This window comes from Emydura macquarii, unplaced genomic scaffold (genome assembly GCF_026122565.2).
Source record: "Emydura macquarii macquarii isolate MOO-44397 ecotype Brisbane River unplaced genomic scaffold, CSIRO-AGI_Emac_v2 contig_2473, whole genome shotgun sequence".
NCBI classification, from domain to species: domain Eukaryota; kingdom Metazoa; phylum Chordata; order Testudines; family Chelidae; genus Emydura; species Emydura macquarii.
In genome coordinates, this window is record NW_027132610.1 from 21,986,898 (window position 1) to 22,002,460 (window position 15,563).

General features: G+C 37.8%; 1 protein-coding gene across 1 annotated transcript in view; it reads right to left on the reverse strand.

Moving 5' to 3' along the window:
* COG3 (component of oligomeric golgi complex 3) overlaps window positions 1-15,563 on the reverse strand; it is a 47,093-nt gene that overhangs the window by 25,417 nt on the left and 6,113 nt on the right. The window contains exons 4-13 of the mRNA XM_067563137.1: window positions 14,798-14,963; window positions 11,326-11,400; window positions 11,098-11,190; window positions 10,668-10,793; window positions 7,622-7,702; window positions 6,638-6,681; window positions 6,265-6,391; window positions 5,713-5,804; window positions 2,900-3,039; window positions 235-395 (exon numbers count right to left, since the gene is read on the reverse strand). Of these exons, the coding sequence (XP_067419238.1) occupies window positions 235-395; window positions 2,900-3,039; window positions 5,713-5,804; window positions 6,265-6,391; window positions 6,638-6,681; window positions 7,622-7,702; window positions 10,668-10,793; window positions 11,098-11,190; window positions 11,326-11,400; window positions 14,798-14,963 (1,105 nt within the window). The remainder of the gene's footprint in view (window positions 1-234; window positions 396-2,899; window positions 3,040-5,712; window positions 5,805-6,264; window positions 6,392-6,637; window positions 6,682-7,621; window positions 7,703-10,667; window positions 10,794-11,097; window positions 11,191-11,325; window positions 11,401-14,797; window positions 14,964-15,563) is intronic.

Consider the following 15,563-nt stretch of genomic DNA (forward strand, 5'->3'; position numbering starts at 1 on the left):
CAATGCACACTAGAGTGATGGTGAAAATTGTGACCAGACTCACTTAACTTGATCGAAGCTGTATTTATTATACTATGTGATTTCAAACCCAAAGTGTGGCCAATGGATGCCACCCTGACAGTGCCAATACTTTAAATACATCTAAACAGAAAATCCTGTTTGCCATACCCTGCACTATATAACTGCATATGATCTATAAACTAGGAAAACAAATCAAGCAAGCTGATACTATACCTCCATCATTTCCAATTTATCAGGATATGCAAGATCCCCAGGAGCAGGCTTGTAGCCTATAATGTCTGTCTGAATGTAGATGTGTGTCCTGTAGACAAGACGTTCTTGTACATCCTCTAGCATCTGCTGGACACCAGCGGCAAAGGCACCCAATTGTTCCGCTGACAAAAGAGCATCAATACAATTGCTCATTAATTACATCTAGAAAAGTAATGTTTAAAAAGAACTTTTGAGTTTCGTACTTTGTCACAAAATAATTTACTTGCTGCAAAGAAAGCCAGGCACAAATGTTTAAAGAGCTGCACACTGAGTGGTTTGTAACAAACCATGAATTCTTGAGCTCTAAATTGCAGCTCTATCACTGATTTGCTACGTGGCGTGGGGACCGTCACTTCAGCTCTCTCTGCCTAAGAGTTCCTCATACACAAACTAGGAATATGACACAACACTTTGAAAATATAACACACCATAATTTAGTTTAAGTATGCTGATTCTTTGGAAAAATGCTAAAAATATGTCATAATGAAGGTTTTGCCTATATAACTAAGGATATGCCCTAGTTTACTTTTGTCATTTACATAGTACAGTATTACAACATGGACTGAAAAGTCACACTGCAGGACAAAGAGCTACCTGTATTTGACCTACCTACCCCCAATAAATACGTGTATGTTCTTAATAATCCAAGTAGAAGCAGCTTAAGTCAAAACATCAGATCTAAATTTAAATGGGAAAACCAATCAGTAAAAATTAGACTAAAGCCTATACTGCAAAGTTTTTATTGTTGATAGTGTGAAAGATCAGGGTCACAATTCTGCTCTTAGGAAAGTAAATTAACTATCTTCACAACCCCAGAGATGGATAACCACTCTGCTTTATACACCAAGCATCAAGAGAACCAAATCTTTCATGGAGTTATAGCTAGAGACATCAAAATTACTCTAATGAAAGGTTACCAAACACTTTAGAAATGCTTAAGGTGTCCTACAAGAGGGGGAGGAGGGGGGAACAGGGACATTGAGCTTGTGTCCTTTTTGCTTACACATAAAGGAGGACAGTCAAAAGGCTCTCAAGCTCTCATCTTCATGCTTCTTTTTTTTTTTTCCCCTGGCATTAGAAATAAAAATACTTTCTACCCCAGAAGACACTATGGTGACCAGAGAATTAGCAAAATTAAGATAATTCAAGATACAGAAAGCTGACCAATTGAACTAGGAAGGATTTCTTAGTCTGTTTAAATTGTACTTAATTTGCGCTAGGGTGAAAAAATGTCTTTATTACAGGTTCAACACCTGCCTTTTCAGCATAGGTGAAACAGTTCAGAACACACACACCACCTAAGGTTACCAAATAAGGGAAAAAATAGATTTGACATTATTGATATTTCTAAGGTAAAAGAAGTCAGATGAGCAGAAATTTCTGCACATTTTTTCATATGCAATTATATACTACAAGGCAGCGGAAATCTGAAATGGTCCTGAAGGCATATGACTAGATTTCATAAGTTTCACAGTAAGCCACAAATGAAAAACTGGTTCCTACCAGGAATGGCATGGTTTTTACCAGGTAAAATTGTTATTTTTACCACCCCAGTATAAGTCATTTTCTATTTTAAAAACTTAGTGGTGTGGATTAATGAAACATTACACTTAGTTTTAGTTACATATTCAAAATTGTGGCTACATAAGACAGTAGGATTCACAGATTCATTTAGGGTTAGATGAATAAAAAGTAAAAAAACAGCAGAGAGTGTAATACTAATATATGTGATAATAATACTGCACATCAGAATGTCTGTATACATCTTGGTTCAGTATTTTCTCAAGGAAGTTATATATGTCACGATGCATATTTCAGTTTTCAATATTACATAAATAAAAGTAAAACATACTCAATTATATGAAAACGACAATAGTGCAAAGTTCTAGGCTTGAAACACTAAGCAATCAGAAGCATGCAGAGTTTTAAACTACCAGTCAAGGTCCATTTGGCCATGCAACAGTCTACAGCAGAAGACCAACGTTGATGTTGTGGACAGACTGAGCCTATTCCTCAGTTTTGAATGGATGTATCCAAAGTTTGAAAAGATTCATTCTATGCTTGCTGAACTTTCCGGACACTGATGCAATTATTTTACCCAGTTTAAACTGGGTTTAAGTGGTATTTACCAGCACTATGCCCTTTTTCTCCAGGAAATTGTCAACCCTGGTTCCTACACTAATAATCAAATTTTTTTTAAAAGTCTTAAATCCCTGGCTAGATATAAAGTATAACATACACTATTCCTTTCATCATACTCTATATGGTGCTGATCCTGTATCCCACAAGTGCACAGTCATTCATCTGAGCAATTCCATTGACATTAACAGGATTAGTCATGAGAGTAAAGTTATACACATGCATAAGCGTTTGCAGGATCAAGGCCAGTTTGTAAAATCAAAATGTAGCAAGAATCTCTAGAATGACCCTTGTATACTCCTTTCAATAAAGAAATGTTTTAAACAATTTTTTTTTACCATAATGTAACAAAAAAGGACAGTTAAGTTAAAATAATCATGTGTCATCTTTGATATGTTTAATACATAAGAAACATCTACATTCTGTCATTTAGTAGTTTCTAACGCTGATTAATAACACAATCACTCAGATTCCACCTATGTATTACCATTGTTCTGTACATGGTCTTCAAGCATCTCATTTTTCAGAATCCCACAGAGTTCAGACAAAGTTTCTAAGTGGATAACATGGATGATCAATGGCCTGAAGACATCATATAATGAAACACACAATTTCTCCAAAAGTTCACTAAAAGAAAGATAAAATGCATGATATTATAAAAGACATTTCCAGGATACCAAAATACTATACTAATATCACATTACAGAAAGGACTAGTTCCTGTATCCCAGCACCAATGAATGGACTGTTCTCAGCATAATGTATCCTGATTTTAATCCAATTGAAGTTACCATTCATAAACAGACTTATATAAAATTCAATATTGAAAATAACTAATCTCAGACCGAACTTAGAACAGTTCTAAGAAGAAGGAATGCCAGACTGATGTGTAGCTATTGAAAACATAGTTCCATAATTCAGTCCTGCTTAAAGAGTATTGCATTGTAGCAAACTTGGAAATACTAATATTTATGCTAAAATAAGTTTACATGGTCATTTTTAGTGATCCCTCTCTATCACAGAAGATTTGTGTTTTAGTAAGAGCTGTCTCACTCTCTCAGATGAGCTTCTCCTAGATTCCACAGTGAAGTCATAATAATGTGCTTATGAAAACGTGAACATTGAAATCATTATGCCTGCTAATTAACAGAAAATAAATTATGTAAAGAATTTAATAAGAGGATTTAAGTATTTACTTTAATATATTTGCAAGTTTACTCCAATATGAAAGTCCTCCTAAACTAGACACACCATGTTTATTGAGGATGAATTACTGATAATTGTAGTAGGCAGCTTGAATTCTTTTAATCAGAGTGTGCACATGAAACTGAATAGCTGATGAAGATATATTTTTAAATGTACATCTTTAGATATGGGTGCCTTTAGGCATACTATAAGAGCTCTCAAAATATAACACAGCATAACCAGGGCCATTTGCCAAAATAAATTAAGAGCAAAAACTGAGGGTATGTCTGCGACTAGCGGTGCAGGATCAATTTTGGGGATTCAACAGAGCAGCAATGAAGATTCGCTCAATCGAACCCAAGATTCAACTCTGTTAATCCACCCCAGCAAGAAGCATAGCACTGCACTGACAGGAGGGCATTTCCTGTCAGCGTAGCGCAGCGGAGACACTGTGGTAAGTAGATGTTAGGAACTTGACGGGAGATATGTAAGTTACTGTACATACCTTGCATATCTCCCGTCAACTGCTGCCGAAATCTGCAGCCAGTATAGACCAGGCCTGAGAAAGGGGGGAAAAATTCAATAGCCCAATTAAACATCACGCAAAAAGACCCAACAGCAGGAATTCAGGCCAAAAATATCAAGCCTGAGTGCCCGGAGTAAGGTTTACAAATCTATATTCAGGCACCAAAATGAGTGATGCACAGAGAATCAGTACCTTTGGAAAATAAGGCCACTTTAATTAGACGCCTAAATATAGACTGTTGGACACCTAAAGACTCAAATAGCTAAGAATTATACAATCTGAAGGGAATATAGGCAGCAGGGAGAAAAGTCTCTTATCACTAATGAGCAATAACTGTCTTTCATCCAGATTTCAAAACTATGGTTGTCAAAAAATGTAGCTAGACTTTTGGACTATGTATAGTATTGGTTTGAATTTCTGCACTGTAACTTAAGAGCTTGTCTAACCACAGTTTTTTTGCACTGAATTAATTCTGAGTATCCACATTAGAGGTTGTGTCGATTTAACTAAATCAGTTTTTAAGCCAATTTAGTTAAGTCAGAGCAAATCTGTGAGACCAAGCATAAGTATTCAAGTTTGCACAAAGTGACTCTCAAACAATTTATTCTTTTCTCATTCATCTTAAAGAACAAGAAAAGAATAATCTTCCTAACTGTAGTGTCCCTAGTTTGAATACTCAATATTTGCATATTCCTTGTGATGTTCAGGGGTTGAACTAAGGGGCAAGTGAGGCAGGTACAGTGGTATTCTTCCTGGCTCTGTCAGCTCGAGATGTGAAAATTGGGCATTACTCAGCCGATGTTCAAAATACCATTATTTGTGCTCTGCTGGGCTTCATAACTTGGCTCCTCCTTGATGGGGATTAGATATCCCTAAGCTCCTCCTCACTGGAGTATGGATCCCCAATTAGGCTCCACAGTACCCAAAGTGAGACTCGGATGCCCTGCTGGCCTGAGGGAGCATGGCTTCCCTTTAATAGGGCTCCGATGCCCTCTGCTTCTCCACTCAAGCTTTCAGCTTCGAGGGACAAGACCGGTGAAAATGAGTGGAAGTATTTCCCTCAAGTACCACCCACCCACAACTCTTGATGCTAAAATAATGTCACTCAAACTGGATTGTGTAGATTTTCATAATACCAATGTCCCTCTGTTGTATGTGCTTTGATTATCAATGAATTAGTTAACTTTGACATTTAAATAATCTTTGTTATGCATCTGTGTTAACCCCTCAATGAGAGGAACTGGAGACAGTTTATGCCCAGGTACACAGATATCACAGCAACAGGTGTAGTAAAAGAACCTGAATAAAGCAGAATAATGACTTCTAGAACATAACTCTTTCAAACCATCTGCATCAGTTCACACTGGGTTTAAGTTTTTAATACCATCTTCAGAATCATAAGGGCTAGAGACTTAATTGTTTTTAAATTAAAGCTTCGATTCTGGAGCACAAAACAGGAGCCATCAGGAAAAAGCATTAGTCTACTCAAGCCACCTTTACACTGCCCAATCTGATTTCTAATGATACTTACTGTGCAACAATATATTAAACATGTTATGTAATAAAACAAAAACAGTATGTACCACCTACTCCAATTTTGGTGTTGGTTTTGTGAAAAACTCATTGTAAAGCAGGTGTTCATCCTGGCACACATGGACCATAAAGGAACAGCCACTTCGTACCTACATTTAATAAATACAAATACTTAATTAACCAATTATATCTTTCTTGTATTTACATTGAAAGAGATGTTAGTGATTGCAGACACAAGTAAGATTAAATTGGATTTTATTGAAATTTAATCTCTTGGCTGTTCAAAATTCCACTACGCTAGAAAGGAGGTACTAGATCTCTAGCACAGATTTTATCAAACAAGAGAAAGCTCTAGGGAAACTTTTTTTTTTTTTTGCATGCACTAGGCAAAGTTTAGAAGAGAATCACTTTTTCGTCAGTGCACTTTGTGAGGAGCAGCACAGATTTTACAACCCCATAATCTCTACTGAAAGCTGGACAAAGTTTCACACTAATACAATTTCTGAAATCTGTCATTTTATCAGACAGCTGTTGGATCTAGAAAGGAATTTGAGTTTTGCTAAGGAAATCTGAAAACATACCAAAAAATCCCATCACTATGATTCTTACCAGAGCACAATGATCTCTGTTGTTCTGACTGGTTAATTCCGTTACAGTACTAGTAATACTAGGACTTAGCAAGTTTTCCCGCTGAGCAAGGTAACATTGATGGATTTCATTCAGAAGTTGTTGGTACCTAGCCAAAAACACACACACAAAAAAACACCTCCAAACAACTGTGTATATGAGATTTATATTCTCAGGTCAATATTTCCAGTATTCTAACCTTTCTGCTATATAGTTTCAAAACTAAAGAAACAAAGTTATTAGATTGTTTTTTAAAAAGCAGTATTTGTTTAACTCAACATTTTAAATGAGGTAAAATATTCCAAGCTTCCAGAATTTCAAACACTTGAAAATAAATGTATTTCATTTTACTCACTCTGGCATCTTCTCAGATCTTTGCTCTATTTGCTCAATAAGAGTCTATATTGACAAAAGGGGGGAAAAAAACAACCATGAACTCCAGGCTACTGAGTGTGGATAAAAATCTATTTTTTAAATAAAAAAAAAACATTTTAAATACATTTTTCTTTCTAAAAACACACCTATTCAAAATTACAGTTAAAATTATGATAACCTACACTAAAGCTTAAGATCCCTATAACCTATTAAAATCAATTAAATAAAAAAATATCAGAGCAGTATGTTTGTTGCCGAAGTTTTGAAGAAAGTCAAACCGCTGAACTGATGGAAGACACTGGCTCTGGAACCAGAGTTTATTGAAGTGCTAAACCAGCTTCTGACACAGTAGTAGCCTCTTCTGCAGATGCAGAGAGAATATTGTCTTCATTTTGGTTTATTCAGCTAGTTCATTTCAGTATTTAATTCATTCAAAGTTGAGAAAAAAATTAGGAATTGAAAAACAACAGGAAAACTTGTTTCCCTCTCCCAATCTATCAAAAACAAGGTGAGATGTTGAGATCTACTAATTCTAAAATCTGAAAAGATGTGGTGACCAGAAGCAATCAGATTAATTCAACAGCTACAGATATTTATTCTGTTTAATAATTCAGTTTTAAATGCAAAACACATTTTGATGCTTACTTTTTTCTTGTGTATCCAGCACATTTAAAGGTGATATTGTTTAACAAACAACAAACCATTTTAAATGCTGCTTGTGTATTTTTAATTTAATTCCAATATCCATCTAAACACATCTTGACACAAATAATGAGTAAAAAATTAATCTTCTTCATCTAGTAAATAAGAATTGTATCATTCACCATTTTCTAACATAGGAAGGTAGATCTGAACACTGTCCTTAAAACGGAAATAAACTGCAGTACTCATATTAGCATTAACAATGAGTTTAAAACTCATTTTAATGGCTTCACTATCAGCTATTAATTACCAAGCTACTTACTCTGACTTTGGGAGCAGCAGCTCTGAATTTTACATAAAACAGCGTGAAGGCATTGTCAGAATTTGGCACAGATGAAGGTTCCTGAAAAAAGTAAGGATAAATTGATAAATAAGAAGCCCTATATTTAGCCCAGAGTTTTAAATGGTTGAAATATTTAAGCTTCTGAGGAACTGTCTTGTGAAATTTTTGCACTTTTATGACTTTTTTATGCTTTTGGCCACTTTCCGGCCCTCTCTCAAAACTCAGATAAACCCCAGTTCTTTGTGAGAACAAAATTCAAGACCAGAGTAGCAAGGGTTAGAATATTTATTGCACAATTTCAATTTTTTACTTTTCTCTCTTCTTCTCTGATAAGAAACAGTCACAATGCCATTTCCTCTGGAACCTGCCAATGTTCTTCCACTGATTAACCAGCAACGGTGACTGCTGATATATGGAAACCTAACTTCTATCCTGGCAAAATGGGAGCTGAGAGGCTAAGTTAAAGTTCAACTCCAACCCACCCAAGTCTGACGTAGGCTGCCAGGGTCTCAGGCATTTGCCTTGTCCTCCATGGCTCAAAATAGTTCAGAGCAAGAGCTTTTACCTGCTCTCCTAATAGACCAGGCAGAACAAATGGGGAGCAGGTAAAAAGCCTTGCTCTTTTTAATATCTGCTGGATAATTTATTCACCAGGCTAACTTCCCTCTCTTCTTCCCAGGCCACTCCCTGCAGGGGCAGGTGGGATCGGGGGGAGTAGAGAAGTAGCAGCATTCAGCTTGTGATATGGAGAGGGCAAAAAGTATCCCCACCTATACCTCTTCTTTACCCAGTCCACGGAGCAGTCTGGCTGCCCTGCCACAAATAGAGACCACCATACTGGTTTCCTGTCCCTGGCCTCTTGGGAGGCACAGAGAAGAACACCTGGACCTTCAAAAGGAAAGCAGAAGAAAGTGCAGAAAGCAGGCTATCCTCCACTGAAGCCCTCGCTGGATTTCTTCCCACAGAATACTATGAACTGCCTTACTGGATCAGACTTGTGGCCCATCTAATCTACTATCCTGTCTCAGAAGCTACCACTCAGAGGAAGGTGCAAAAGACCCCGCCGGAGAAAGATGTAGGGAAATCCGCCCCCTTACAAAGGTCTGATTCATAATTCCCAATAGCTAGAGACTGGTTTAAACTGTGAAACATGAGGTTTTACCTCTCTTCCAAAACCCTTTTTATTAGCATTAACTGGTATATCGCTTGACATTCTTGTTATTACCAACTGTCCAATCCCTCCTTTAATCTAGCTAAATTCTTAGCATTGCAGGGGCACAAAGCCCAGGCTCCAGCCCAACCTGAACACCTACATTGCAATTTTACAGCCCCACAGCGGGAGCCTTGCAAGCCTGAGTCAGCTGACACAGGCCAGCCACAGGTCTTGTATTGCAGTGTAGACGTATCCTTAGGGTATGTCTAGGCTGCAAAAAATGCCCACAGCGGTGAGTCTCAGACCCCAGGTCAACCAACTTGGGCTCATCTAGTCTAACCGCCTGCTCAAAGTAGGACTAACCTCAGCTAAATCATCCCAGCCAGGGCTTTGTCAAGCTGCAGTTTAAAAACCTCTAAGGATGGAGATTCCACCACCTCCCTAGTCCCTAGATAACCCAGTCCAGTGCTTCACCACCCTCCTAGTGAAAAACTTTTTCCCAATATCCAACCTAGACCTCTCCTACTGCAACTTGAGACCATTGCTCTTTGTTCTGTCATCTATTACCACTGAGAACAGCCTAGCTCCATCCTCCCTGGAACCCGCTTTCAGGTAGTTGAAGGCTGCTATCAAATCCCCCCCCATTCTTCTCTTTTGCAGACTAAAAAAGCCTAGTTCCCTCAGCCTCTCCTCATAAGTCTTGTGCTCCAGCCCTCTGATCATTTTTGTTGCCCTCCGCTGGACTCTCTCCAACCTGTCCACATGTTCACGCTAAGGGGCTAAGAACAGCAGTGTGGACATTCAGGCTCAGGCTGGGGCCCAGGCTCGGAAACCCAGCGAGGGGGTTGGTCTTAGAGCCTGGGCTCTGATATCCACACCCTATGCTGGGTTTCAAAGCCCAGGCTCCAGCCAAGCATCTACACTGCTATTGCTAGCACCACAGCACAAGCCCAAGTCAGTTGAACCAGTCTGTGAGACTCATGGCCCTCGATCTTTTTTTGCAATGTAGACATATCTTTTAGTTTGCAGGAGCTACAGGAGGGAGAGACTAAAGGGACAGATTAGAAAAGGAGTGAGACTGAGGAAGTGGGGAACAAGAGAGATTCTTGGGATGAGGAGACGAGAAAGGGAGAAACTGGAAAAAAAATGGGGGAAGGGAGATAGAGGAATGCAGCCAAGAAAGGAAGGGAAAGAAAATGGAGAGGCACTGAAAGGAAGACAACAGAAGGAAATGAAAAAGGAAAGCACGTAAAATAAAAGCAACAGAAACATAATAAATTGCCTCCGTAAATGTACACAATGTAACAGAAGTCTGAATGACAAAATGTTAGTGTGTACACTTTCAAGTTCTGAGACAGGGTATGGGCTCATTCCCCCTGAACCCAAACTTTCTGAATCACGCTACAAAACCCTCTTGGGAATTACTTATTCCAATCAGCTTTCATCCAAATATATATCGAAAAAAGTGTTTTAGAGAAGATCCCACTTAATCTTCCTACTCTGCAAGCTTTTTAAGAAGGATTTTCATAGGCATAAAGGGCAGTTAGGTGTTCAACTCCCATTGAGAGTCAGAGGAAGCTAAGCACCTAACTCCCCTTTGTTCCTTTGAAAAGCTGTCTTTATAGCCTGCTGAGAAGATATCGCTTGGACTACTTGCACATATCATTTGCAGCTCTGCAACTATCCCAGAGCAGTGCAAACTAATGTGCTCTACAAACTAATCAAAAGGACGTATTTAAATGAGCCATACCACCAAAAAATGCTTGTCTAATACAACAGTGCAGTGTTAACATCAGTCAAATTAATATTAAGAGAATTTACAGGGATTTTTGATGTAAAAATACATCACATTAACCTGCTTACTCAACTTACCCTTTTTATCAACTGGCTTGTGAGGTTCTGTAGTGTGTTTACGGTGTATGTTTTCATAAGGTGCATAGCTTTAGAAAGGCATTGTTTAAACTTCACCAAATACACGGGACAATCTTTAAAATTAGGCTGTGAAAACAAAGAAAAATGTTAAATGTGATAGTAATGGCAGACGTGAAAAAATACTTTTAAAAGAACAACTAATCGGTAAAAAGTATCCAAAGCTAGCTAACTGTAGCAGGTTCATATACTTAAGTATAAGTGGACTAAATGTATGTAGATCAGATACATTTTAAGGAGCAGCAAGTGTCTCCTTGCCTTTTTACCCTGTAAAAATAAACACAACATTTTATAAAAATCGAAAATAACTAGAATATGTAGCTCTAAAGTGTTACGATTTAATTTAAAAAATACAAAATGTTAAGTTACTTACATGTGATGAAATATATGTAATACAATCATCAAGCTTAGCCAGCATAGGTATGAATCCTTCACTGTTCACAGACAATGTGGGGGAATTCAATTTCTTTAAAAAACAAAACAATACATCAATCAGAAGAAATAAGAAAACACCAGAAATAACTAATTTTGGTCACAGAACTGAGGTGATTAATATAGCCTACTTGACTTTCTAAAATTACAAGAAATAAACAATACTTACTGTGTTAATATTTTCTAGTTCATTAAAATAAGAAAGTTTCTGTTGGATATTTTCAGCCAGGTCAACGAGTTCTGACTATTCAAAGAGAGCAAATAAAGATTATAAGTAACTAAAAGAATAATTTAGATTTCATATAACATGTTAAAAAAATTAGATCAGATTTTGCTAGCTAAATTATAACAGACCAAAAAAAAATTAGCAAAAGGCTTGTTATGTTCTAAACTCTGAACTAAAGAAAGCAATGTTACCACTAAATGCTATTCTCAAATGTATTGTCTTTACAGACGCACAATCTAGGAATCTTGCAGTATTCTGAAGGAGCCATAGAATCTTTTCAAGTAGTAAGGCTATTCCATGCTATTCTGAAGCACATTAGGATCCCAACTTTCTTTAAAAAATACCATGCACAAATTCCCATCTTTAGTTCCTTTATCCCTCAAAAGCATCCATAAAAGGACCCAGAAGAAGTCATTGTAGATCTGTAGAGGCAGTAGATTTGAAGAATACCATTTACTTGTAAATAATGTTGCTTCCTTCAACATCAGAATTGTTTACTGATTTCCAAACAGTTGCACTTGTGCAAATCCACTGAACACAATGGGTTTACACAAGGGTCACTGGGGACATAAATCTGAACAATGAGTGGATGGTGCTCATTGAGGGCGTATTTTGCTCCGCAGAACCTTATTATTGGTATTGATGTGGGATAAGGAAAGCAAGCAGTTTGACTAACATCTCAGATTGAGTTTGCAATGCCGACAAAAAATATTTGTATGCAATGTTGTTGTAGCAGTGGTGTAGCCATATTGGCGGGTGAGGTAATATCTTTTATTGAACCAATTTCTGCTGGTGAAAGACTGTTCTTCAGAGCTCTGGGTAAGCTTGAAAGCTGTCTCTCTCACCAACAGAGGTTGAACCAATAAAAGATATTACCTCACCCACCTTGTGTCTCTAAATATATATATATATTTGTTTACTTCTATACTGAGTGCTTGCTTTTGAAGTCAGTTGGACATCAAGCATGGAACTCCTCAGAATGGGATTTATATGGCTTCACTTTTCAGAGTAATATCAGTTTAGCATGAAGATCTATAACAATCTTTGACAATTTTGGCTGATGTTTCATTATCAATTTGTCTGTGTGGAACATGGTGTAAGATGAAAATCAGCTATAGCAGCCTACAACTCATTTAGTTTTTTGGCTGTTTTCAAAGAGAAAAAGTTTAAGCAACATTTCATAAATGTTCAAAGAGTAATTTCAACAGTTTGCAGAAAACTAAATTGAAACCCAAAGGGCTTATGAATAAGCTTTAAGAGTTTAAGAAATCTTTTAAAAATATTTTACTAAAGATGTGCAAAAAATAAAGGGCAGTCCCCCAACTGGGAAATGGTAGGCAGAGATAGCTGCTAAACAAACCTGCACAAACGACAAACCTTAACCGAAATTTTTCAGAAGACAATCCAAAAAAGACAAAACAGAAAAAGTCTTAAGATGTTCCTTTAATTAGGTGGCTACTGAAGAAAGTATTTCCACATTAAAGCTTTCTGGTGGATAGTTTACTCAATTCCAACATGGTCTTTTTAATTTCAGAGAAGTATTGTTTTCCCAAAGGACTCTCCATGGGACCAATTAAGGGACTAGAGATCAGATGGAGAATTCTGCTCCCGTTCTGTTTCTTCCTCTGAACCAAGGTCCCTGACAGCATATGAAACACAGGGCTTCTCATCTAATCTCAGTGCTTGAACTAGTGTATCTTGAGCTCAGGTAGACATAATATACCAAGAGCTTATAGGTTTAAGACTGCACTTCTGATGGACCTGGAGGACAGGGTTTCATCCTGTCGCTGCACCAATTCTGCCATGACCACCCCTCGCCCCCCCTCACCCATTTGGTGCTAACAGTCAACCCACGACCTGACCTTATTAGGGTATGCCTATGTGATCGGCCGTGCCTTCGGCTCCCAGGTCATATATGGGAATGAAACTGACCATGGGAAACGAAACTTAACAGCAACCAGGAAACTAAACTTATTGCAAGTGTCCCCCAGCCAATCCAGTGCTGGCACCAAGCCCATAGCCCCATCCCTTGCTGCATCTCTGACCAATCAGTTAACCATTCATGTCCCATTTAGCCCATAAAAAGGGGTCTTTCCCAACCCCCGCTGAGAGCCTTCCTGAACTACCAGCCTGATCACCTGGTCCGGACTCTCCCGCTCCCGTGCCCCCCCCCCCCCCCCCGAGCGCGAATCGTTTGTTAGCCGGCCGAGTTCGAGTTTTTGTGTTTATTATGCTGTGTCCCGTTTTCGTCTGGGTGGTAAGGAGTTAATTATCAGCCCGGGTTCAGTCAGCTAGCTGACTGTAACATTCCTTCGTATCAGTCTGTGACTTGCAGTTAACTGTCTGTTGTCTCTTTAAAATTAGTTTGTGCCTTCCAGTTAACTGTCTGTTTAGCATTCCATCATATTAGCTTGTGTATTGTAGTTAATTGTTTAAATGTGTATAAATAGTTAAAATTCTATATTATTTCTGTTGTCTTATAATAAATCCAGTTAATTACTAACCGACTCATTATTAACTCTCGGGGATCATTAACTTGTCGGAACACATCCACTCTTTACAGATGCACACACTAGTAGTCCTGCAGTATTCAACATTTCAACTGGGAGTGAAGGCAGCACATACTAAGCACCACTTGTTAGAGTACTAGTTCCCCAAACAGAGAGAAAATAAATTAGTCTGTTGGACATCTTGCTATTACAGGATTGGTTTGTTCAAAAATACACATCTACACTCTGGATCCATCATGGCTCTGGAACATTCATGCCTGGCTAGTTCACAGTATTAAAGCAATTTTAAGTTTAAGTTTCAATTTTAGTTTATTTAATAAACTAACATCATATTTAACTGTTTACAACTGAGAGAAGAACTGTTCTGTGACTATATTGCTAACAAAAGGAGCAAGAAGAGAAGTTCTGGAAAGCTCATATTTTAAAGCATGTTAAAACACACCCCATCAGCTTTACTAGGATCTGTGGCTGATAAAATGTCTTCATTATGAATCTACAGGAACAATTCATGAGAAGAAATAGAGGAGTTAAAATCTAGTAAATGGGGATTAGTAACAGAACAAAAACCCTTTTGCCTTGCAATAACTATTCAAATCCTCTTAAAGGCCGTATGAGTTAGTGATCCCAGTACAATTTCTAGTGGACAGGTGTCCCACATCATGAAAACCAGCATCATGATAGGTACACCCTTCTTGACAGGCTTAGTAGGAGCTCCTAGGCCTACACAGACTGAACATTCTCCTGCTTAGAGTTGGCCTCTCTAAATAAGAGATGAGGCACGATGCTCTTGTTGAAGCACTCACTGTCACTACTGCCCACACAATGCCTGTTCTGTGAACAGAGGACTTTATTTTTTGATACCTTTAAATTTAAAAATCTTCATTAACTACCCTATCACAAATTACCTGCTCTTTCAAAAGCTGCTCACAGGCTTCATGCAGTGTTCCTGTCTTGGTGGACACAAAGAGATACTGTTTCTGCAAAGACTCCAAATGTTGAAGAGCACTATTCACGTCATTCAATATAGCGTCACACTGCTCCTGAAATCCAGACAAATAATCCCTCATCTGTCTAGAAAAGAGAACGATAATGAAAAAGGGTAATGGTTTTCTTTATATATTTAGAAATATATCCAATACATACAATATTTACTCCATTTTCGAGGACACAGAAACCTCTCTGGAAAAAAATAGATCACTTGTAGGAAGGAAATGTATACAATAAAAACAATGTTCAATAAAATCTTAAATCACAAGCTGACCTGATATTTAAGCTCACAAGTCATAGATTCTGTTTTAAAAGTGATAAAGACATCAGTTTTCAAGCACTAATAAACATAAATTAAAACAATGTTAAGTGTCCAATTTAAATAAAAAAGGAACTTCAAAACTAATGACTCTTGGGCCTCAACTATTGTGCCCTATTTTAGCACATATACAACAGTATGTAAAATCACAAACTCTCCTCACACTTGTGTCATCCCCAGAATAGTAAGAGCTGAGAACTAATTAACGTTCTTACCTCTTCCCTGGCCTCACCCAACTAAAACAAATATAGCACAGCCAACGAATAGACCACTTTTCCAGCTGTGATCTACAAACACTTCTGCCATGTATTAGAGATACATCAAATGACAGAAAACAGAGTTGCACCTCTCCAGCTTTCCAACTG